At 44.0% G+C, this 24989-nt stretch overlaps 1 protein-coding gene across 1 annotated transcript in view; it reads left to right on the forward strand.

Moving 5' to 3' along the window:
• LOC126094828 (endochitinase) overlaps positions 1–24989 on the forward strand; it is an 87495-nt gene that overhangs the window by 46197 nt on the left and 16309 nt on the right. The window contains exons 4-7 of the mRNA XM_049909422.1: positions 4310–4475; positions 7898–8120; positions 11520–11643; positions 16511–16708. Of these exons, the coding sequence (XP_049765379.1) occupies positions 4310–4475; positions 7898–8120; positions 11520–11643; positions 16511–16708 (711 nt within the window). The remainder of the gene's footprint in view (positions 1–4309; positions 4476–7897; positions 8121–11519; positions 11644–16510; positions 16709–24989) is intronic.

The following is a 24989-nucleotide window of genomic DNA, read 5'->3' on the forward strand; positions in this document are numbered from 1 at the left end:
ATTCACCAGACATACAATTAGTAGACGAATTAACGTTATTTCAACGCTCATTTGAAAACATTTGTGCAATAATCTTCTATGGACATGGGTGGATAAATGAGAATCAAAAATAGAAACAAAAGTAATACTCGGGTTTCGAAAACGGGACACAAAAGTGCGAAGCCGCGACGCGAGCCACTGTACCACCACTCCTACCGAAATGCTCTCGCCAAAAGGCACATAAAGTACATTGGAAACTGTGACCGTCGTTTTTTCTGGAACGGTCGAATATCTATGGATAAGCTGAGATACCCGTTCGCTTATTTTGAACCATCTTCTAACGAACAAAGTTTCTGAGAAATAGGTTTTTGACACTTGCCGTGTTCTCTTCGTGGCCCATCCGTGTGGCTGAGTGCTATGCGGAGGAGCCGGGTTCAGTTCCCAGCCAGGCCAGAGATTTTATCCGTCCGGGGCTGGGCGTTGTGATATCGTGTTCATCATTTCATCATCATCGATGCGCACGTCACCGAGTTGAAGTCAAATAAAAAGCAATCTACTAGCGTGCCGAACAACCCAGGTAAGGACTCCCGGCCAATAATGCCATACGATCATTTCATTTCACTGTGCTGATTTTATACAATCGACAGGCGGATACACACCAGTTCTTGGACATTACTTACGTAAGCAGTGGACGATCTCATGACTGCCTGGTACTACACCATCCACAGCACGCCAAAGAGACTATATGCTGGATGGAGTGATTAATATTTTCTTTTCCGAAGAGCATAACTTCGTTCAGTGAAGTCAGTCATCAGGGAACCGACGTACCATGCGCTGAACGCGGAAATTTATTGATACTTACTTTACAAAGAGTTGCATGGCATACGGTGGTGTACGAGAGGCACTCAGTAAATAATACAACACAATTTTTTCTCAGTTGAAAAAGTGCGGAATTTGTCGTAGGAGATCGTGGAAAATTTCCCCGCTTTAGTCCCTACAGTTTCATGAAGATCCAATAAGACTCGGCGCTAAGCGCAGCATTCAAAATGACGTCTGTATACGCGGTGCGTTGTCGGAGCAGAATTTTGTGCATGAACTGACCGCTCTATTATGTCCCATAAATGATAAATGGGACTAGTGTCGAGCGATCTGACCGACCAAATCATTCGCTCGAACTGGTCAGAATGTTCTTCAAACCAATCGTAACAATTGTGAGCCAGTGACATGGTGCATTGTCACCCATAAAAATTCCACGGCCGTTTGGGAACATGACGTTCAATAATGGCTGCAAATGGTCTCCAAGTAGCCGAACATCCAGAGGACCAAGTCTATTCCATGTAAACACAGCCCACACCACTATGTAGCCATCATCAGCTTGCGCAGTGCCTTGTTGACAACTTGGGTCCATGGCTTTGTGGAGTCTACGTCACACTCGAACCCTATTATCAGCACTTACCAACTAAAATCGGGACTCATTTCAACAGGCCACGGTTACCCATTCGTCTAGGGTCCAACCGATGTGGTCACGAGCCCAGGCGATACCATGCTGTTAGCAGAGGCACTCGTGTCGGTCGTCTGCTGCCATAGCTCACTGACGCAAAATTTCACAGCACTGTCTTAACGATACGTTGGTCGTTTGTCCTACGTTGATTTCTGCAGTTGTCTGACGCGGAATTGCTTGTCTGTTAGCACTGACAACTCTGCCGCTTCTCTCCGTTGTATTCATGCACGTGGCGGGATTGGACTGAACAAAGGTTGGGAAGATGTATCGGCACTGATAACCACGCAGTTGAGCGACCCACAAACCAAACATCTTCATCATCATCATCTCTCGGCTGTTAAGTGAATGGCGACAGCCATTGTGTAGTCCATGGTAAGAGGTAATGCCTGAAATCTGGTATTCTTGGCATACTCTTGATGCTGTGGGTCTCGAAATATTGAATTCCTTGACGATTTTCTAAACAGAATGTTCCATGCGTCTGGCTCCAACTACCATTTAGCGATCAAGTCTGTTAAGTCCCGTCGTGCTGCCATAATCACATCGGACGCCTTCCTCGTTGTCAGCCAAACTATCGTGGCAAGATATCGACGTCATCTAGGTGAAATCCCTAAACCTCGTGGAAGTATATGCTCTTAGTCACCTTCCTCAGCACCTTTAAAATTTTTTCAAAAATTTTGGCATGCCAACGCATTCGCGCTCTCTTTAACATGCAGCTCACCGCAAACTCCCACTTGCCCCCCAAACAGTAAGTCACGCATACCCACCAGTCCATTGCTGCAAGTCGCTTATACCCACCCACTCCCAGTTGCCCATTCTCAATCACTCTTTCAGCGCAACTCATTGCCATTATCCCTTTGTGTCTCTCTGTCATTGTCTCCTGTGTCACGGCCAGAGCCCCTTCGTTCTGTCTCCCTCTTGCTCTTTCTTAATTCTAATATCTCATTCCTTCCTTGCTACTGCTGCTTTCTCTTCTCAATGTCGCTGTCTCTCTCTTCCTCGTTGCAGTTATCATATACCCTGTCTCTCCTTATCACTGGCTCTCACTCACTTTTCCTTTCTCCTTCTCTTTATTCCTTCCCCTTCCTATAGCAGTGCCTCCTTCACTCTTTTACTAGAACCGTTCTGTCACTGTCAACTTTGTTCCACTGACACTGTGTCCCTCTTTTTCCCTCACACTGCCATTGTGTTCTTCGATCTTTATATAACACAACCACTGTTTACTATCTTCCAGTATTTATTACTTTTCCACATCTTTACCACTGCCATTGTCTTCTCCCCCGGCATAAAAAAGCGCGAATATGTTAGCATTCTTTTTCTTTCAAAATTAAAAAATACTGAGGAGGGTAGGATGCAGGAGCTTATACCCCTCTTTTCAGTCTTTTAAATAAGCAGGAACATATTCGCATTTTTTATGCTCCGATAGGAGCATTTTTCCGCTGGTTTCATTCTTTTCCCTGTTCCGGAATGGCATGTAACTCATATGAAAACAAGTGCGTTGGTCAGTAAAATTTAGATAATTTACTTATGTGAAATTCAAATAACACAAAACCGCATTTTAAGTGAAAAAAATTTACGTGTGATTCAGTGCTAAAACAAGGGGCTCCCAGATGATAAAGGAGACACTTTGCTGCATATTTCTCTTTGCTTTGTCAGTTTATAATCTACGTTCTTGCCGCACATCGGGTTTTACGTGCGTACTTTACGTGCACGGTTAGGGTAACTATGAACCTCTGCACCCCAAAAACGGGAAAAGATATGATGGAAATTTTCAAGACTGTTCGAGATCTTAAAAATTTCAGCCATTTGCTGTGCATAGCCGTCTTGGAATCCTCGATTGAGTTTTGGTCCGCTGGTGACGGCGAAAATATAGTAAAAATACGCTATTTGTGGGGTCTTTCGAGGAACCGCCGAGGAACTGATGATGGCTCCATAAGGCTCATCAGGCTCCATTTGCCTAAGCAAGAGAAAGTGTGTGATGTGTACTGTAGGTTGTGACACGCAGACGATCCTTTTATTGGGTACACAAATGGTCCGTACCTAGCCCAACGGCTATCCAAAACACTTGACGCTACCTTTTTACCACCAACAGAACCCGAGGTACGAACACCGGAAAATCACGTTTTATGCCACGCGGTTTGGAACATTTTAGGGACGCATGCTGTCGCATAAAATGAAATACAAGAAACGTATTCAGGCGACAATTCGTAAGTTTAAATAAAGAAAATCAACAATGTAACACTGGAATTTGCTTAATTTTTCAGCTCTTGCAGGAGCTCCTCGACAGAATAGAAGGAGTGAGCCATGAGGAAACTCTTCAGATTAGACTTAAAAGCGTTTGGGCTACTGCTAAGATTTTTGAGTTCTTGTGGTAGCTTATTGAAAATGGATGCAGTAGAATAGTGCACTCCTTTCTGCACAAGAGTCAAGGGAGTGCATTCCACATGCAGATTTGATTTCTGCCTAGTATTAACTGAGTGAAAGCTGCTAAATCTTGGGAATAAGCTAATATTGCTAGCAACAAACGACATTAAAGAAAATATATACTGTGAGGGCAATGTCAGAATTTCCAGACTATTGAATAGGGGTCGACAAGAGGTTCTCGAACTTAAATGACATACAGCTCGAACAGCCCGTTTTTGAGCCAAAAATACCCTTTTTGAATCAGACGAATTACCTCAAAAAAATAATACCATATGACATAAGCGTATGAAAATATGCGAAGTAGACTACTTTTCGTGTTGAGCTGTTACTTATTTCAGATACTATTCTAATGGTAAATTCATAGACATATACGATATATATGTATGTGTGTGTGGCGCTTTTCGGCAGAACGACGTGGAGAACCACGGCTTCGCCAACTTCACGGCGCTGAAGAGCAAGTACCCAGGCCTGAAGACGCAGCTGGCCATCGGCGGCTGGGCCGAGGGCGGGCGCAAGTACTCCGCCATGGCCGCCGTGCCGGCACGCAGGCGCAGCCTCATCGCCAGCGTCGTCGGTGAGTACCGAGTACCACAGTACCTAGTACCGAGGATCTAGTACCCAGCAACGAGTACCAAGTACCAGGTACAGACCATCGAATACCTACTACCTAGTAACGAGTACCACAGTACCTAGTACCGAGGATCTAGTACTTAGCAACGAGTAACAAGTACCAGGTACAGACCATCGAATACCTACTACCTAGTAACGAGTACCAAGTATAGAGTACCTAGTAACGAATATTGAGTACCTAGTACCGAGTACTTAGTATCTAGAAACCAGTAACGAGTACCGCGAGTACAGAGTACGGAGGACAAACGAGAGCGCTCTCCCAGTCTGTGTGACCACCTCACAATCACACACCCACCGTCACCACTGGCCGTAACAGCCAGACATTCCACGCAGGCGTTGCGGGGGCCATGTGCACTATAGGCACACATCGCTAATGTCTCTCCTTGCGTCTTGTATAGCTGTTCCCCTTACGCACAAGATTTCACACTTTCGTAGGTATATTGACAGCGGTCACTGCAAATGATTAAAAGGCTGCTTGTCGAAAGGGACTGAGTTTTCAGTCATTTTAGGAATGCCAACTGATTTTCATTAATCACGAATTCTAGCCTTGCGGAATGTTTACCACCAGTATTCTCATGAAATGCATTCGCAGTTGCGAATATGAACATCAGCTGTGAAATGAAATGACGACAGTGAGAATTTGTGCCGAACCAAGACTCAAACCCAGATTTCGCGCCTCAAGCCAAAGGCAAGCACGTTAAAGCCAAAGTTTCTAACTTAGAATGGGCAAATGATTAAGCTGCATCGGGGATTATGTGGAAAATAGTCGAACCTACTTGGAACACTTATTACTCGTATACTTTGGTTTAAGTTTATGTGTATGGTCGCGACTGAAAACATGTAGGACCAAATACGTCTTAGTTGATCCTCGTAGTCTGTCGTTGTAGAATGACTGCCTTCAGTGTCTCCAGTAGTGGACTGTGACGCCATGTCGTGGAACATGCTCCTTGCAGATATTTAAGGTAGCTTGGACGTTTAATTTGGAATAAAAATTGCCTAACAAAACCTATCAAATTTATACCAATATATCTGATCTTTAATAAAGAGTACTGAAACAAGAGTAATTATTAACCTCACCCCAAGTGAGACAGAACACTTAGAAGCAAATGCAACAGAGAAAAAGGAAAGCAGTTTTAGCTATAGCATTAGCAAGCAGAGTTCGTAGTATTTCGTGAAAACTGGTTAGGCACGAAACGAAATACGAGGATCTTTGACTGGCACACACTGACAGCTGTACTTCAGCATCCAATTTAGGCATCTTACCTGTATAGCGCTTAGCGTATTTTGAGTTTTATTACTCCACTGCTACAAATAGATGACCTTGAGAAATACCGTGAAACTTTGTATACGTGTTTTACAGACATCTTAACAGCTTGGTACCATAAAGTGAATTTTCGTTAAAGATATGAGGAGCAATGATAGTGTACTTTTCCGCCACAATGTCATAGCTCAGATTCCACTTAATTCGCGTCTTTTCGATAACGGAGTAAAAAGTGAGAGCCATTTTTTTACATTTCCTCTTTCACTTATTCATATTTCAGAATCTCTGTTCTAATCATTACGTACGGGGTGACAATTACTGGACCATATTTGAAAAACGTAAATTAGTTACAAACTAATTAGTTACAAACACGCACACATTATATTTTGAACATGTAAACGACACTGCAGATATTATGATATAGGTTATGACATGTTCGATGTGCCTACCATCATTGGCGATGATGCGGCGCCGACCAATAGCGAAATTCTGCATGACCGCTGAAGTGTCGGAACATCGATGATATCGATTACCTCCTGAATAGCTGTTTTCAGCTCAGCAATGATTTTGGGGTTATTTCTATATACTTAGTCTTTAATATAGCCTCACAAAAAAGAGTCGCATGTGTTCAGACCCGGAGAATATGGCGGTCAATCGAGGCCCATGTCAATAACCTCTGGGTACTCAGACCCAGAATGCGGTCCCCAAAGTGCTCCTCCAGGACATCAAACACTCTCACGCTTCGATGGGGTCGAGCGTCTTGCATGAATCACATCTTGTCGAAATCAGTGTCACTTTGATAATGGAGATGAAACCACCTTTCAAAACCTTCACGTACCTTTCGGCAGTCACCGTACCATCAGGGAATACCGCACCGATTGTTCCGTGACTGGACACTGCACACCAGTCATGTGTTGAGGGTGAAGAGACTTCTCGATCGCGAAATGCGGATTCTCAGTCTCCCAGATGAGCCAGTTTCGCTTATTGACGAACCCTTCCCAATGCAAGTGGGCTTCGTCGCTAAACGAAATCATAATGCGCATACTAATTCCCATCATACCCCGCGGCTAACCGTGCAGTTTGAACGTCCTAACGCAAACCGTTCAAAAGTTATGACGATTTTATTTCGTATAGTTCAATAATTTTCACCCTGTGCAAGTGACTGCGGCGAAGTATCAAGGAAAAAAATGCATTTGGACCTATGAAATTGTTACAGTGAATGCGGTATGCGATTTGCACCACTTGCTTGTACACTATTATTTTCAATTTTTCTTTATTTGCCTTTCTGCTTTTTAATAGACAAGTAAAATATTAACATTTTCTCGACATCTCTTCAGAAAAGGAAAATCATACGGTGCGCGCAAGAAAATAAAAATACAATTTCAGTGCTCGTATTTCGGAGTAATAAAAGAAGTGGCGCCAACAATATCTTTTTTTAGTTATTCTGTTGTACTGATTGATATTGTCGAATTTGTTCTGATCAATTACGTTACAAGACACTGTACAGGAAATTGTCTTATGCAGAAATGCGTAGTTACACACAAGTGTTTGCATTAATTGGGGGAAATCAATCAAATTGTCATGCATAAGCTTTATCTGCATATGAACATAGCACCAATATGTAAACAGAGAATGGTAGCTTACTCAAACAGACTTTCAAATTTATCTAGCACTTGTCTCGTAAACACATGGCCATAAAATCACAGAAATTATCTCTGTAATAAAAGAGTTTATAATACCTGTCCCCAGATTTTTTCAGTATATACAGTGCCTCACAACAATACATTTGTTGTACATACCTATGAAAAGTATCTGATGTTCCTTTCACATACTTCTCTTTACATCCGCAACAACGACAGTATTACTCCATAGGCCATACTCACTGCATACATACACACACAATATGAGTTCAGCTAGAGATATTGCATGTTACACACTCCAGCATAACATGTATTAACACTCGTATCTTTGGTGCCGATAAAAAAAGGAGCCAGATTTGTTAATTCTTGCTCGCACAGTGACTAATTCGTGAAAATAGTATGGCACACTTGCAGAGGCATGTAGCTTTGGAGAAGGGCGTTAAGTTGCGTCTCGGCTGCCCGCAGAGTACATGAAGCGCTACGACTTCGACGGCTTCGACCTGGACTGGGAGTACCCCGGCGCGGCGGACCGCGGCGGCAGCTTCTCGGACAAGAACCACTTCAAGTGCTTCGTGCAGGAGCTGCGCGAGGCGTTCGACGCGGAGGGCAAGGGCTGGGAGATCACCATGGCCGTGCCGCTCGCCAAGTTCCGCCTGCAGGAGGGCTACCACGTGCCCGAGCTCTGCGAGTGAGTAGCGCGCCCGCATTCTGCCGCCTCCCACTGCACCGCGAATCAGGCTTTCCTTACGTTTCATTTAGCCGAGCGGAGTGGCCGCTTGGTTTGGGGCGCCTTGTCACGGATTGCATGCCGGCTCCCACCGGAGGTTCGAGTCCTCCCTCGGGCATGAGTATGTGTGTTGTTCTTAGCATAAATTAGTTTAATCAGTGAATAAGCCTAGGGACCAATGACCTCAGCAGTTTGGTCCCTTAGGAATTCACATACATTTGAACACTTTTACGTTTCATTCGTTTGTGAAGTGAGAGAATGAATGGCTGGCAAGTATTATGTACCGATTTCAAACATAACTCCTAGCTATCTGGAGTTATTTTTGGTCTTTGTACACTACTGGCCATTAAAATTGCTACACCAAGAAGAATTGCAAATGATAAACGGTTATTCATTGGTCAAATATATTGTACTAGAACTGACATGTGATTACATTTTCACGCAATTTGGGTGCATAGATCTTGAGAAATCAGTACCCAGAACAACCACCTCTGGCCGTAATAACGGCCTTGATACGAATGGGCATGGAGTCAAACAGAGCTTGGATGGCGTGTACATGTACAGCTGCCCATGCAGCTTCAACACGATACCACAGTTCATCAAGAGTAGTGACTGGCGTATTGTGACGAGACACTTGCTCGGCCACCATTGATCAGACGTTTTCAATTGGTGAGAGACCTGGAGAATGTGCAGGGCAGCAGTCGAACATTTTCTGTATCCGGAAAGGCCCGTACAGGACCTGCAACATACCGTCGTGCATTATCCTGCTGAAATGAAGGGTTTTGCAGGGATCGAATGAAGGGTAGAGCCACGGGTCGTAACACATCTGAAATGTAACGTCCATTGTTCAAAGTGCCGTCAATGCGAAGAAGAGGTGACCGAGACGTGTAACCAATGGCATCCCATACCATCACGCCGAGTGATACGCCAGTATGGCGATGACGAATACACACTTCCAATGTGCATTCACCGCGATGTCGCCAAACACGGATGCGACCATCATGATGCTGTAAACAGAACCTGGATTCATCCGAAAAAATGACGTTTCGCCATTCTCGCACCCAGGTTCGTCGTTGAGTACACCGTGGCAGGCGCTCCTGTCTGTGATGCAGCGTCAAGGGTAACCGCAGCCATGGCCTCCGAGCTGATAGGCTATGCTGCTGCAAACGTCGTCGAACTGTTCGTGCAGATGGTTGTTGTCTTGGAAACGTCCCCATCTGTTGACTCAGGGATCGTGACGTGGCTGCACGATCCGTTACGGCAATGTGGATAAGATGCCTGTCATCTAGACTGCTAGTGATACGAGGCCGTTGGGATCCAGCACGGCGTTCCGTATATACACTCCTGAACCCACCGATTCCATATTCTGCTAACAGTCATTGGATCTCGACCAACGCGAGCAGCACTGTCGCGATACGATAAACCGCAAACGCGATAGGCTACACTCCGACCTTTATCAAGGTCGGAAACGTGATGGTACGCATTTCTCCTCCTTACACGAGGTATCACAACTACGTTTGACCAGGCAACGCCGGTCAACTGCTGTTTGTGTATGAGAAATCGGTTGGAAACTTCCCTCATGTCAGCACGTTGTAGGTGTCGCCACCGGCACCAACCTTGTGTGAATGCTCTGTAAAGCTAATCATTTGCATATTAGAGGATCTTCTTCCTGTCGGTTAAATTTCGCTTCTGTCGCACGTCATCTTCGTGGTGTAGAAATTTTAATGGCCAGCAGTGTAGTAACGGGACGTGGTCCTCTAGTAAATATCCAGGCCAGCAGTAAAAATTTGCAGTCTCGTCGCGAGAACCCGCTTCGCACATTGGATGGCTTCAGGGGGTGCACCGTCATTCCCGATGAACAACAAAGCATGTTACAGAGGATGGGTAAGAGCGACAAGAAACGGAATCCCTCAGCGAATTTTTCATTCTGCAGCAGAGTGTGGGCCATATGAAAGGCCCTGAGTTCGAGTCCCGGGCCGGTACACAATTTTAATCCGCCAGGAATGTTACCCAGCAGTAGAATTTAGTTCATACACGTGTACTTCGAACAGACTGTCTTTTTTATTACTGTTTTTTATTTCACTGTATTCATTTGTTTAGATGCATAATCGTTATTCTTTCATTTTATCTCATGTACGTTCACAGATACGAGTGTGGCGCAAAACACTCTTTGACCAGTTTGTAAAATTCCATTTCAGCATTACACTGAGCAGTCGAGCTAAGCTACCAGTATTTTAACGATGCCACTGGCAGTTGTGGCTTATCGTTCATTTGCGACAAGACGTTAATTCCAACCAGAATGTCTAGTCTTTTCCGTGGATCAGGTTACCTTCCATTCACAAAGCTGTTGCACTCAGCGACTGTTATATTGACTTGTAAATTATAGATTGCAGCGATGAGTCGTCCTTATTAAATTTTATTGTGCAGATCTAGATTTCGGCTAGAAGCTAGCCATTCTCAATACTAAGGATAAAAAAAGTACATAGTTAGATGATGTCGTTAAAAGTTACAAGTAATGGTTTAACTTATATGGTTTGTATATTATATACCACTACTATGACCAACCGATGTGTTCTGCATAGCCGGCCGCGGTGGCCGAGCGGTTCTAGGCGCTTCAGTCCGGAACTGCGCGACTGCTACGGTCGCAGGTTCGAATCCTGCCTCGGCCATGGATGTGTGTGATGTCCTTAGGTTAGTTAGGTTTAAGTAGTTCTAAGTTCTAGGGGACTGATGACCTCAGAAGTTAAGTCCCATAGTCCTCAGAGCCATGTTTTTTGTTCTGCATACAGCCTGCCTTCCGCAAACAGTAGTCTTCAATGAACTGCGGATGAAGCCCGACCAACAGGAATTACATGCATTGAGCGAAAATAATAGTAGTATGTAATGTACAAACCATACGACCTAAGCCATTACTTGTAACTTTTTACGACATCATCTAACTATGTACCTCTTGTATTCTTAGCATTGAGAATGGCTAGCTTCTAGCCGAAATCTAGATCAGCACAATAAAAAATTTAAAAAGGACGACTGATCGCTGCAATCTATCATTTACATTTTCCATGAATGTTTGTAGGCTCTACTAAAATATTCAGGTTAGGCCACGTCTTTTTTCCAGAATAAATTTTGGAACAGCATCCTCAATAACTGCAACTGTCATTTTAAATCTTATTTATTTTCGACGATGTCATAAATCGGAAATAAAATATTTGGCCTCTTTGCTGAGCGAATTTCGCTCACAGTGGAAAAGTTTGGATATTCCCAAACTGCGTATGAAAGTCGACTGGAATGTGGGACAACTGGGGGGCCTAGGTTCAGGACACCTAAACTGTAGAGCGGCCCTATGGTTCCCCTGTGTTGCAGGCTGGTGGACGCGATCCACGTGATGTCGTACGACCTGCGAGGCAACTGGGCGGGCTTCGCCGACACCCACTCGCCGCTCTACAAGCGACCCCACGACCAGTGGGCCTACGAGAAGCTCAACGTCGTGAGTATTACGCTACACTTTGGCCCGTCGCATTTCTCACTCAACCTAATTCACGTCAACCTGAAATACGTGCAGCGAACATCAGTAAAAGAAACAGTAACACCCTTAATATTAAACAACTTGTAGAAACATTGTTGGTTCGGAACAAAGAATTAGCAATCTCAATAGAGTTTCCATTGCCGTATGCAGATATCCCATCGTACAAGTAGTAGGAAAAGTTCTGTATAGCCTGAAATGGTGCCTTGAGCCTGAAGGAGATTCTACCTTTTCCAAACCAACCTTTGCTATTCCAGTACCTCTCTTTAATTTGTTTAGAGCCTTTCATTTCCTGGTCGTCTTGAATCTCAACCCACAACGTTCACTGATATGCATGCGGTGTAAAATAATTTTTGAGAATTTTGTAAAATTCCGTTTGAGCATAATAAAGACCACATTATTACATTATCGCCTGTTAGGTTGATGCTTCCACGTCTGGTTAAGACTATCTTGTCATACGTCGTCTGCCTGCAGTGCATATAGAAAATAGAACTGGGCTACTCAAGAAGCTTTCCCTTAATTTCTTAATTAGCAGTTACTTTCCGTGCAAACAATGGTCTCCATCATATTATAGCTTATGTCTTCCCTCATTTTCAGCCTCTTCACTTCTTAATAGATGGCGCGGTTTCACACAGAATGTAAACTTTGCAACTTTCCGAAGATGCTGTCCATCCGCGGATATCAGAAAAGATACTGTGGAGTTTGGAAGCAGACGCAGGGGCAGACTAGAAAAACGCAGGGATAAGCTACAAGCCTGTTTTATTCCTTTCTCGAAAACACCCCCTCTTTCAATTCCTTTGACTCTTACAGCTGCTGCCTGTAAACTTTATACACTGCGTAACAGAATTAAAGGATCACTTTTTCGAAATCCCGTAATTCACACCCGTTGCAAAGCTTAGGTTTGAAATTTGATTCAAAGGTGCGTACAACCTTTTTCGGTAATAGTACAAAGACGTGCCACACTGCGACGTCAACCTCGATCTTGATGATGCTTCTACCGGCAAGGCGTCGACACATGCGAGGATAATGCCATAGGTCAGAAGTTCATGTGAGCCGTGGGGTAGGTTAATGATGCCACATTGGTACTAAACGTCACCACAATTCTCCCCCAACGCTACTGCGTACGTGTCACAGAGTGGGAAGGTCGTCACAGCCCCTCTAACTCACATTTCACCCCTGTTTGGACACCTCTGCGATTCTGAACGTTTAAAGCAACTAACCGATCTTTGCACCACACTGAAATCTTGTCAATGTCTGCCAATATTTGTGCAGACTTTTTCAGAAAGAATTTCATTTCAGATAACTGCATCATTTGCAAAAGGTTTGAGGTTACTACGAAGGATATTTTTTAGATAAGGCACATTTGCGAATGAAAGGCTGCAGTGCGTGCGCGCGACGGCTCCCCCCGTGCTTTGCGCATGTTTAGATACCATTTGCAGTTGTACTGTCTGTCTGTGTGCTGAGTTGTATAAGTCTATAATGTTTAAGAAAATTAAGTACCCCGACAATTGTGAGATACGATCTGTAATTTGATTGTCGAGTGGAAAATGCTCCAGCATGTCGTACAAAACAGACGGCGTGGTATAGTGTCTTCCAATCTTATGTTGCTTCACGACAATGCAAGGTCACATGTTTCTGTACAAGCACAAGGTCTAATTACGTAATTTGGGTGGGAACAACTGGATCATCCAACTTACAGTCTAGACCTTGAACCCAATGATTTACACCTGTTTCGTTACATAGAGGTGTTCGTTGGTGGTTTACGCTCGAAAGACGACAAAGAAGAGAAAACTGCAGTCATTGATTGGGTTTCTTTACAGCCGGCAAATTCCTTTGATGTCAGAATTTAAATACTTGTTGAGCAGTATGACAAATGATTGAACAGCCACGGAAATTACGTAGAAAACTAGGTAAAAATACGTAGAAACGGACAGAAATAAATTTTAATTGTATTTACAGTATTTTTATTCTTATTGAAAACATACCCTATTTTAAAAAATACATTCGTAATAGCGAACTATTATCTACCGGATTATTAATGAAGAACATGAACAGCAAGAGACCCAACACACTTTTCTGGAGTAAACCTGAAGTGCCTCCTACTTCTGTCGATGATTCTCGTCCAACATAACATGCTCCGTCCTCCCTACTAACAAATCCTCAATCGAGTCATAAGTTAAGCTCGATACCCCATGAGGTAGTACTTTCGATAATAAGTGGAGGTGTGAAGCAGAATCAAATACTTTTCAGATATCAAAAAATGTTGAATCCAACTGACTTCATTGATGTAATGTGAGAAAAGAATGGGTTCAGTTTCGCATGACGGATGTCTCTGAAATCCACGCTGCTTGGAGGACATTCTGTTCGAGATACGTCATTGCGTTTGAGCTCGTGATATATTATAAGATTTTAGAACATATGTATATCATCTTCCTCTTCCTTCACAAAATGTTATCTTTGTTTCTGTCCTTTTCACTGAGATGACAAGAGTGATGGGATAGCGACATGAACATATATAAAACTGATGGCCGTAGTATCACTTACACAAGGTATCAAAGGGCAGTTAATTGGCGGAGATGTCATTTGTGCTCAGCCGACTCATGTGAAAAAGTTTGCGACGTGATTATGGCAGCACGACGGAAATTAATGTACTTCAAACGCGGAATGGTAGTTGGAACTAGATACATGGGACATTCCATTTCGGAAATCATTAGGAGTTCAGTATTCCAATATCAGTAGTGTTAAGAGCGTACCGCGAATACCAAATGTCAACATTACCTTCCACCACAGACAACACAGTGCCGAGGGCTTTCACTTAATGACCAAGAGCAGCCGCATTTCCTTAGAGTTATCAGTGCTAACAGACAAGCATCACTGCTTGAAATAATAGCAGAAATCAATGTGGGACGTACGACGAACGTATCCGTTAGGACAGTGCGGCGAAATTAGGGGATAATGGGCTCTGGCAGCAGACGACCGATGCGAGTGGCATTGTTAGAAGCACCATATCGTTGCAGCGCCTCTCCTGGGCTCGTGACCATGTTGGTTGGACCCTAGACGACTGGAAAAGCGGGACCTGATCAGATGAGTACCGATTTCAGTCGGTAAGAGCTGATGATAGAGTTCGAGTGTAGCGAAGACCCCACAATGCCATTGACCCAGGCTGTCAACAAGGCACTGTGGAAGCTTGTGACGGCTCCATAATGGTGTGGACTGACTGCGTCCTCTGGTCCAACTGAACTACTCATTGGCTGTAAATGGTTATATTCGGCTACTTGGAGATCATTTGCAGCTATTCATGGACATCATGTTCCTACACAACGAAGGAATTTTAATGGATGACGTCGCACCATGTCAGGACATTCTGGACAAGTCGTGCGAATGATTAGGCCACCCAGATCGCACGACATGAATCTAATCGAACTTTTAAGGGACTTAATTGAGAGGTCAGTTTGTGCACAAAATCTTGCACCGGCAACAGTTTCGCAATTATGGACGACTATAGAGGTAGCAGAAATAAAAACTATGAGGTTCGCCGATGACATTGTAGTTCTGTCAGAGACAGCAAAGGACTTGGAAGAGCAGTTGAACGGAATGGATAATGTCTTGAAAGGACACTTTTCCCCTACGTATATCTCGCGAAGAGACCATGAGGATAAAATCAGAGAGATTAGAGCCCACACAGAGGCATACCGACAATCCTTCTTTCCACGAACAATACGAGACTGGAATAGAAGGGAGAACCGATAGAGATACTCAAGGTACCCACCGCCACACACCGTCAGGTGGCTTGCGGAGTATGGATGTAGATGTAGATGTAGATGAAAGGAGGATATAAGATCAACATCAACAAAAGCAAAACGAGGATAATGGAATGTAGTCGAATTAAGTAGGGTGATGCTGAGGGAATTAGATTAGGAAATGAGACACTTTAAGTAGTAAAGGAGTTTTGCTATTTGGGGAGCAAAATAACTGATGATGGCCGAAGTAGAGAGGATATAAAATGTAGACTGGCAATGGCAAGGAAAGCGTTTCTGAAGAAGAGAAATTTATTAACATCGAGTATAGATTTAGGGGTCAGGAAGTCATTTCTGAAAGTATTTGTATTGAGAGTAGCCATGTATGGAAGTGAAACATGGACGATAAATAGTTTGGACAAGAAGAGAATAGAAGCTTTCGAAATGTGGTGCTACAGAAGAATGCTGAAGATTAGATGGGTAGATCACATAACTAATGAGGAGGTACTGAATAGGATTGGGGAGAAGAGAAGTTTGTGGCACAACTTGACTAGAAGAAGGGATCGGTTGGTAGGACATGTTCTGAGGCATCAAGGGATCACCAATTTAGTAATGGAGGGCAGCGTGGAGGATGAAAATCGTAGAGGGAGACCAAGAGATGAATACACTAAGCAGATTCAGAAGGATGCGGGTTGCAGTAGGTACTGGGAGATGAAGAAGCTTGCACAGGATAGAGTAGCATGGAGAGCTGACAGTCTCAGGACTGACGACCACAACAACAACGACATAGAGGTAGCGTTGCTCAATATTTCTGGAGGAGGCTTCCAGAGACTTGTTGAGTCCATGCCACGTTCAGTTGCTTCACTACGCTGGGCAAAAGGAGGACCGGCGCGATATTAGGCGATATCCCATGACTTGTGTCGCCTCAGTATATGTGAACTTCCTTTTCCTTCACACAGTGTTGTCTTCCTGTTCCTCTCCTCCGTATAGCCCCTCTGTGTATTCCTTCCACCTTTGAGCCTTTCCTTCTTAGCCTGTAATACACTATGTCAGCTGTCCAGGAATGACGTGACGTCGCCGTGTGTGTTTTGCAGCACGACGGGCTGAAGCTGTGGCAGGACATGGGCTGTCCCGCGCACAAGCTGGTGGTGGGCGTGCCCTTCTACGGTCGCAGCTTCACGCTCAGCGCGGGCAACAAGGACTACAAGCTCGGCACGTACATCAACAAGGAGGCGGGCGGCGGCAAGCCGGGCAACTACACGCAGGCCAAGGGCTTCCTCGCCTACTACGAGGTGCGTACGCTACCTTTGTCTCAACAAAGAGGATCTAGCGAGTGATGGGAAAATAGAATGCGTTTCGGTAATCCATAAGAAAGTGAGAAAGACTGAAAAAATTATACCGATCTATGAGTAACTGAGTCATGCGCGTGGTTATATCGATTACTGTGTTTGAAGAAACTCTTTGCCTAGTGTTGCTTACGAGGAAAAGAGGGCAAGTGCCATAACAGGATTTCCCAGCAACTTCGGTCGGTGAAAGAAGAGTCAAAATAACCAAATAAGTGTCTCGGCTTAGCCATAGATACTCACCAATTTCTGGGAAAACGACCTTCAAAGTTTTCGGGGTATTTTGTTTGCCTTTTAGCGAGCGATTGGTTTAACAGAAGCAGTGATACAGTAGCTAGCGTCACGGCTCCATAATTTTTCTAAACCTGATTACTGTTATTATGTTTCAGTTTTCTAGGAATGACCGTAGAACATGACTACACCAATGTTTTCCAATCTTTATTGAAACAACGCTGCCCTTATTCGTCTACTGACAAATTAATTTAGATAAATAAATAAATGAGAATTTATTTCAAATTGTTTTTGGTGGAATTCTTGTGTGTATCTTGATTCACGATCACTTTTAAGCGCCAGTTTTCGCTAAAGTGATCTGTTATGCGTGGTTTGCAGCGAAATTATTGCCAGGGCATGAAACCCTGAGTAATGTTAATGACGTGTCATTCCCAAATGAGATTCATGCAAAAAAATGTCACTGTGGCAAACCTGCCTTCTGGAGACGCTCGTGGTGTTCAGAATTTCTATGGTTCGAATGTTTCTACGACCGGAATCATCTAAGGGAATGCACGAAATCTTCCTGAAAAAAAAACATAGCAATAAAATATAGGAATGAGTATAATAACTGTATAATAATGAAATATAAGGATATGAGTATTTAAAACATTGTAACCCTTAAAAATATCATACACACACATTACCTCCACTTTTATGCCTATAATGCTTCTGCAATTAATGATCCAAACAAACAGAAAGAGAGGTTCATCTCTAGCAAGAAGCTATATGCGTGAATATTTCTGGTATCTCAGCTGCAGATTTTTCAGCGCTCATTTAACTTAAGGACTCTGTATCTCAAGATGACCAAAAATGGACTTCTACCACTATTGAAATAAGCCCTTCATATAGGGTGGTCCATTGATCGTGACCGGGCCAAATATCACGAAATAAGCGTCAAATGAAAAAACTACAAAGATCGAAACTTGTCTAGCTTGAAGGGGGAAACCAGATGGCGCTATGGTTGGCCCGCTAGATGGCGCTGCCATTGGTCAAACGGATATCAACTGCGTTTTTAAAAATAGGAACCCCCATTTTTATTAGATATTCGTGTAGTACGTAAAGAAATATGAATGTTTTAGTTGGACCACTTTTTTCGCTTTTTGATAGATGGCGCTGTAATAGTCACAAACATATGGCTCACAATTTTAGACGGACAGTTGGTAACAGGTAGGTTTTTTAAATTGAAATACAGAACGTAGGTACGTTTGAACATTTTATTTCGGTTGTTCCAATGTGATACACGTACCTTTGTGAACTTATCATTTCTGAGAACGCATGCTGTTACAGCGTGATTACCTGTAAATACCAAATTAATGCAATAAATGCTCAAAATGACGTCCGTCGCCGGCCGCGGTGGTCTAGCGGTTCTAGGCGCTCAGTCCGGAACCGCGAGACTGCTACGGTCGCAGGTTCGAATCCTGCCTCGGGCATGGATGTGTGTGATGTCCTTAGGTTAGTTAGGTTTTATTAGTTCTCAGTTCTAGACGACTGAAGACCTCAGAAGTTAAGTCGCATAGTGCTCAGAGCCATTTGAACCATTTGACGTCCGTCAACCTCATTGCATTTGGCAATATGGGTAACGACATTCCTCTCAACAGCGAGTAGTTCGCCTTCCGTAATGTTCGCACATGAATTGACAATGCGCTGACGCATGTTGTCAGGCGTTGTCGGTGGATCACGGTAGCAAATATCCTTCAACTTTCCCCACAGAAAGAAATCCGGGGACGTCAGATCCGGTGAACGTGCGGGCCATGGTATGGTGCTTCGATGACCAATCCACCTGTCATGAAATATGCTATTCAATACCGCTTCAACCGCACGCGAGCTATGTGTCGGACATCCATCATGTTGGAAGTACATCGCCATTCTGTCATGCAGTGAAAGATCTTGTAGTAACATCGGTAGAGCATTACGTATGAAGTCAGCATACATTGCACCATTTAGATTGCCATCGATAAAATGGGGGACAATTATCCTTCCTCCCTCCCATACATTAACCCGCCAAGGTCGCTGATGTTCCACTTGTCGCAGCCATCGTGGATATTCCGTTATCCAATAGTGCATATTATGCCGGTTTACGTTACCGCTGTTGGTGAATGACGCTTCGTCGCTAAATCGCGTGCAAAAAAATCTGTCAACGTCCCGTAATTTCTCTTGTGCCAAGTGGCACAACTGTACACGACGTTCAAAGTCGTCGCACATGAAATTCCTGGTGCACAGAAATATGGTACGGGTGCAATCGATGTTGATGTAGCATTCTCAACACCGACGTTTTTGAGATTCCCGATTCTCGCGCAATTTGTCTGCTACTGATGTGCGGATTAGCCGCGAAAGCAGCTAAAACACCTACTTGGGCATTATCATTTGTTGCAGGTCGTGGTTGACGTTTCACATGTGGCCGAACACCTCCGTGTTTCCTTAAATAACGTAACTATCCGGCGAACGGATGATGTCGTCCAGGATACCGAGCAGCATACATAACACACGCCCGTTGGGCATTTTGATCACAATAGCCATACATCAACACGCTATCGACCTTTTCCGCAATTTGTAAACGGTCCATTTTAACACGGGTAATGTATCACGAAGCAAATACCGTCCGCACTGGCGGAATGTTACGTGACACCACGTACTTATACGTTTGTCACTATTACAGCGCCATCTGTCACAAAGCGAAAAAAGTGGTCCAACTAAAACATTCATATTTCTTTACGTAATACACGAATATCTAATAAAAAATGGGGGTTCCTATTTTAAAAAACGCAGCTGATAACCGTTTGACCAATGGCTGCGCCATCTAGTGGGCCAACCACAGCGCGATCTGGTTCCCCCTTCAAGCTAGACAAGTTTCGTTCTTTGCAGTTTTTTCGTTTCATGCTAATTTCGTGAGGCGGGGTGAGCCTTCGCCTACTGGATAGTTGCAACTTCACCCCAGCTATGCGCTGATGGGTCATATATTCTGCATATTCTGGAATTGGACTTCAGGCATGTTCCTGCTGCCTTGACTGGTGGATGCGGCCACATACGCTGTCCATGATTTGCGTCAGCCTGATACAGAAACGAAGGTGAGAAACGTTTTTGTGGGCATAAGTGTTGGTCAAGATTGACGAGACGATACCCACTCCCTCTGCAGTCATCTCTGAGAGTCATTTGTTTTTTGACATTAAACAGATTCCGAACGTTGTACTGACCGTGTATGGGCGATGCCTTTCTGTGGATCAACATCCTGTCGATAAGAACTGCTCCAAAACAAGTACTTATTTGATTGTCAGGAGGTATCAGTTTCAAGAGGCGTGTGTGTTTTCTAAGTTAAACGTTTTTGCCTGTTGTCCCCTCACTTGAAATGCCCTTTTATATTTATTTTCTTATCAGATACTAGTGGACCAAATTGACTCAGTTGTGTACTCTCGTGCTTCGGTTGTGATTGGGGGACTGCCTACTGATTTCATGCACTTGCTGTCCAAATTTAATTTGTATTTTGGGTGTACGTTTTAGAATTTGTCAAGCAACTGTCTGAAACGTCGGCGCCACTTCGAGCCGTTACTGCATTCGCCTAATTTACGTGCTTGAGGTGCTAAGACTGCCTGGGATTTCGTTACTCATAAAAGTGCTTGGTAAACGCCTCGGTCTGCTTCACAGGCGTATACATTAATCTAAATATTCTGGTTTCTATGAATGTGCAGTTCTATTTAGCTGCTTCACAGCCACATACGCAACGCTTTAAAACTGTAGAAATTGTCTCATCTAGTGATAATAGTGGTACGAATATCTGCTTTAGTGACGTGTACATTATTTCACATATCTGCTTTCCCTGTCTGTACAAACTAGTGAGACAACAATTCCTTCTGCGTGCTTTTCAGCTGCGTATATCATTTTTTTTTCAAATTCTTGGTATTTATTGGTGCTACTGTCTGTTCCGTATTCTGTCTGCTTCACAGACATACGTATATTATTTCTTGTGTCAGCTATTTGCTGATGTGTATTACAGAATCTCTTTGAATAAATGTGTGATAAATTTTTAGCTACATCTCAGAACCTAAGGATTTGTTTTGAAACTTGGCCTATGCGGCGAGCAAATATTACTCGCTTTCAAATTTAAAAATGGCCCTCTGGGACAAATCAATGAACAATTATACTTCAAACATTTTATTTTCGCTCAGAACCCTACTACTCGCAGATCAGCACTCCCTATAAATTCATCAGTAGCAGAGTGTGGTTCTGGGAGTAGTAATCAGTCGAGTAGCGCCACAGACTACCTCCGTAGGTGAGTGGGCAGCGTGGTCGACTGTCATGCTGGGGCACCCAGCTTCAATTCCTGGTACTGCCAGACGTTTTTCTTTCGTGGGGCGACTAACCTGAGGCGTACCGAGCCTCGCGAGGCCAACAGAGGACCCACTCGACCGATTAGTAACGGTTCCACAGTTAAGAAATCCGGGAGTGGGGAGTGTGCTGTCCACATTCTTTTCAATGCCACATGTGATGACGCCATTGGTGGAGGACGACACGGTGGTCGGTCAGGCGTCATTAGCTCGTCTAGGGCAGAACGCGGACCCTTAATTTAGAAATCACTGAACCGCAAGTAAGTTAGGATCTGGGTTTAGTAAGGTATTAAGCAAAGAAAAATCTTTCGAAGTAAAATTATTTATTGATTTGTCCCAGAAAGCGATATTTAAATTTCAAAGAAAGTAATAATTGTTCTCTACGTAGGGAAAGATCTAATACAAATCTTTAGGTTCTGAGAAATAACCAAAAATTTATCAAAAAATTTATTCAAACAGATCCTGTACTACAAAACGGCAAACAGGTGACTCAAGAAATTATATATTTACGTATGTGAAACCGACAGGTACAGAATAGACAGTAGCATCAGTAAATATCAAAAATTTTAAAAAAATTACATAGAGAGCCGAAAAGCAAGCGGATTCAATCGATACCTCACTACTTTGCAAAATGATGGAAAGCAGAAATGTGAAACAATGTACATGTGTGTGAAGCAGGTTTTTGGACCACTGGGTGCCACAAGATGAGAAAATTGTAAAAAATTTTAAAACTTTACACATACTGCTGTGAAGCAGCTAATAGGAATTCCATATTCATAGAAACCAAAAAATTTACAATAATGTACACGTTCGTGAAGGAAACTTTGCCATCAATAAACATCAATTACATACAAAGCAGAATTTAAAAAAAAAAAAAAAACGTTCAAGCCTGCGAAGCAGACTTTAGGTTCAACAAATTGCAGTCACACAGACAAAATTACTTGTGCTATGAAGCTGGCAAAGGGAATTACCATTTCATTAATATCCATAATCTTTGGAGGTAATGAACTTAAAATAATGTACACCTCTATGAAGCAGACTTTTGACTTTTAACTCTACGTGCATGGCTGTGAAACAACCTGTTTCGCTAATATGTGTAATAGAATAACGTACACGCCTGTGGAGCAGACTGAGAGGTTTACCAAGCACTTTTATGAGAACGAAGTGCTGGGCAAGCTTACGGCCTCAAACATGTACACACATCAAAAAAAGTTTTGTATCACCTAGGTTCCCAGAACTCCTGAAGATAGACGTTGACTGTGGATGTTGTATCCCTTTGACTGTTCAGACATGTCACTAAACCCGCCCAAAGATGTAAACAATTATGCACGAGCAGCGCCTATTAGGCGGAGGGGGTCCGACAGTCGATCAGTTCCAGTCATTCCACAAGGAAGGAGGTACACGGCTCGTGCTGTCTGTAGTTCAGCCATGCCTCGACGGAGTATACCGCAGTTCGATCACGTCCGCATTGTTACTTTGTGCCAGGAAGGGCTCTCGACAAGGGGAGTGTCCAGGCGTGTCGGAGTGAACCAAAGCGATGTTGTTCGGACATGGAGGAGACACAGAGAGACAGGAACTGTCGATGACATGCCTCACTCAGGCCACCCAAGGGCTACTACTGCAGTGAATGACCGCTACCTATGCATTATGGCTCGGAGGAACCCTGACAGCATGCCACCATGTTGAATAATGCTTTTCGTGCAGCCACGGGACGTCGTGTTACGACTCAAACTGTGCGCAATAGGCTGCATGATGCGCAACTTCACTCTAGACGTCCATGGCGAGGTCCATCTTTGCAACCACGACACCATGTAGCGCGGTACAGATGAGCCCAACAATATGCCGAATGGACCGCTCAGGATTGGCATCACGTTCTCTTCACCGAGGAGAGTCGCATATGCCTTCAACCAGACAGTCATCTGAGACATGTCTGGAGGCAACCTGGTCAGGCTGAACGTGTTAGACACACTCTCCAGCGAGTGCAGCAAGGTGGAGGTTCCCTGTTGTTTTGGGGTGGCATTGTGTGGGACCGACGTACGCCACTGGTCCTCATGAAAGGCGCCGTAACATGAATGCCATCCTCCAACCGATAGTGCATCCATATCGGAAGCATAATGGTGAGGCATTCGTCTTCATGGACGACAATTCGCGCCCCCATCGTGCACATCTTGTGAATGACTTCCTTCAGGACAACGACGTCGCCCGACTAGAGTGGCTAGCATGTTCTCCAGATAAGAACCCTATCGAACATGCCTGGGGTAGATTGAAAGAGGATGTTTGTGGACGACGTGACCCAGCACACACTCTGGGGGATCAATGCCAAATAGCCGTTGAGGAGTGGGACAATCCTGACCAATAGTGCCTTGATGAACTTGTGGATAGTATGCCACAACGAATAAAGGCATGCATCAGTGCAAGGGGACGTGCTACTTGGTATTAAAGGTACCGGTGTGTACAGCAATCTGGACAACCACTTCTGAAGGTCTCGCTGTATGGTGATATAACATGCAATGTGTGATTTTCATGAGCAATAAAAAGGGTGGAAACGATGCTTATGTTGATCTCTATTCCAATTTTCTGTAAGGGGTCCGGAACTCTCGGACCCAAGGTGATACAAAACTTTTTTTGATGTGTGTAAATTAGACAAATAGAGTAACGGCTCGAAATGCGGCCGATCTCCAAGACAGGTTGCTCGACAAGTTCTAAAACATACACACCAAGTAAAAAATAAGTTTACACAGAAGTCAGTACGCAGCTCCCCCCCCCCCTCCCACCCCCCTATCACAACAGAAACATGAAGCCACACAGCTGAGTCCATGAGGCCCACTAGTATCTGATAAGGAAATAAATATAAAACGGCACTTACAAAGAAAAATCAACAGAAACTAAAACTTTAATTAATCCATACACCCCTAAAGCTGATACCTTCTTACAATTAAATGACTACTTGTTTTAGAGAAACTGTTATCACCGGCACACTGATCCACACAAAGCCATCGGCCAGACACGGCCATTACAGTGATCCGAATCCGATTAAAAAAAAAAAAAGAAAACACGACACACAGAAGTGACTGCAAAAGGAGGGGGACTCGCGAATCCACAAAAATGTTGCTCAATATCGTTCCTATATCGGGCCGGCGCAAATCAGGGACAGCGTACGTGGCCTCATCCACCAACCAAGGCAACAGGAATATGCCTGAAGCCCAACTCCAGATTAGAACCCATCACGGCTTAGCCATGTTGAAGTTGCAACACCCCAGTAGGCGGGCCCGCGAAGTAAAGAACAGTCTCGTAGAAACGATGAGCAGCCAACCGGCTCCGAGGTACAAGCCTCGACACCACGTGAGATTTCATTATAACTGCCGAAGCACAGTAGAACACGGCTGACCTGCGTGAGTACTTAAATCACTTGCTGAGCCAGCAACCCCAGGCTCGGCACGCCAAGAAAGCCTTAGCTGGGCAACGCTAAACAAAGAGTTTCCTCAAGTACAGGAATCGACGCACACAGTTCAGTAACCACTTTGAACATACAGGGGTTGGACAAAAATATAGAAACACCGCGAAAAATGGATGCTTGAACATAAATGCAGTTACTAGCCAAGTTTGCAAGTTGCACCTGTGCAGTGTCTTCAATGCATTAT

This window comes from Schistocerca cancellata, chromosome 8 (genome assembly GCF_023864275.1).
Source record: "Schistocerca cancellata isolate TAMUIC-IGC-003103 chromosome 8, iqSchCanc2.1, whole genome shotgun sequence".
In the NCBI taxonomy this organism is placed as follows: Eukaryota; Metazoa; Arthropoda; class Insecta; order Orthoptera; family Acrididae; genus Schistocerca; species Schistocerca cancellata.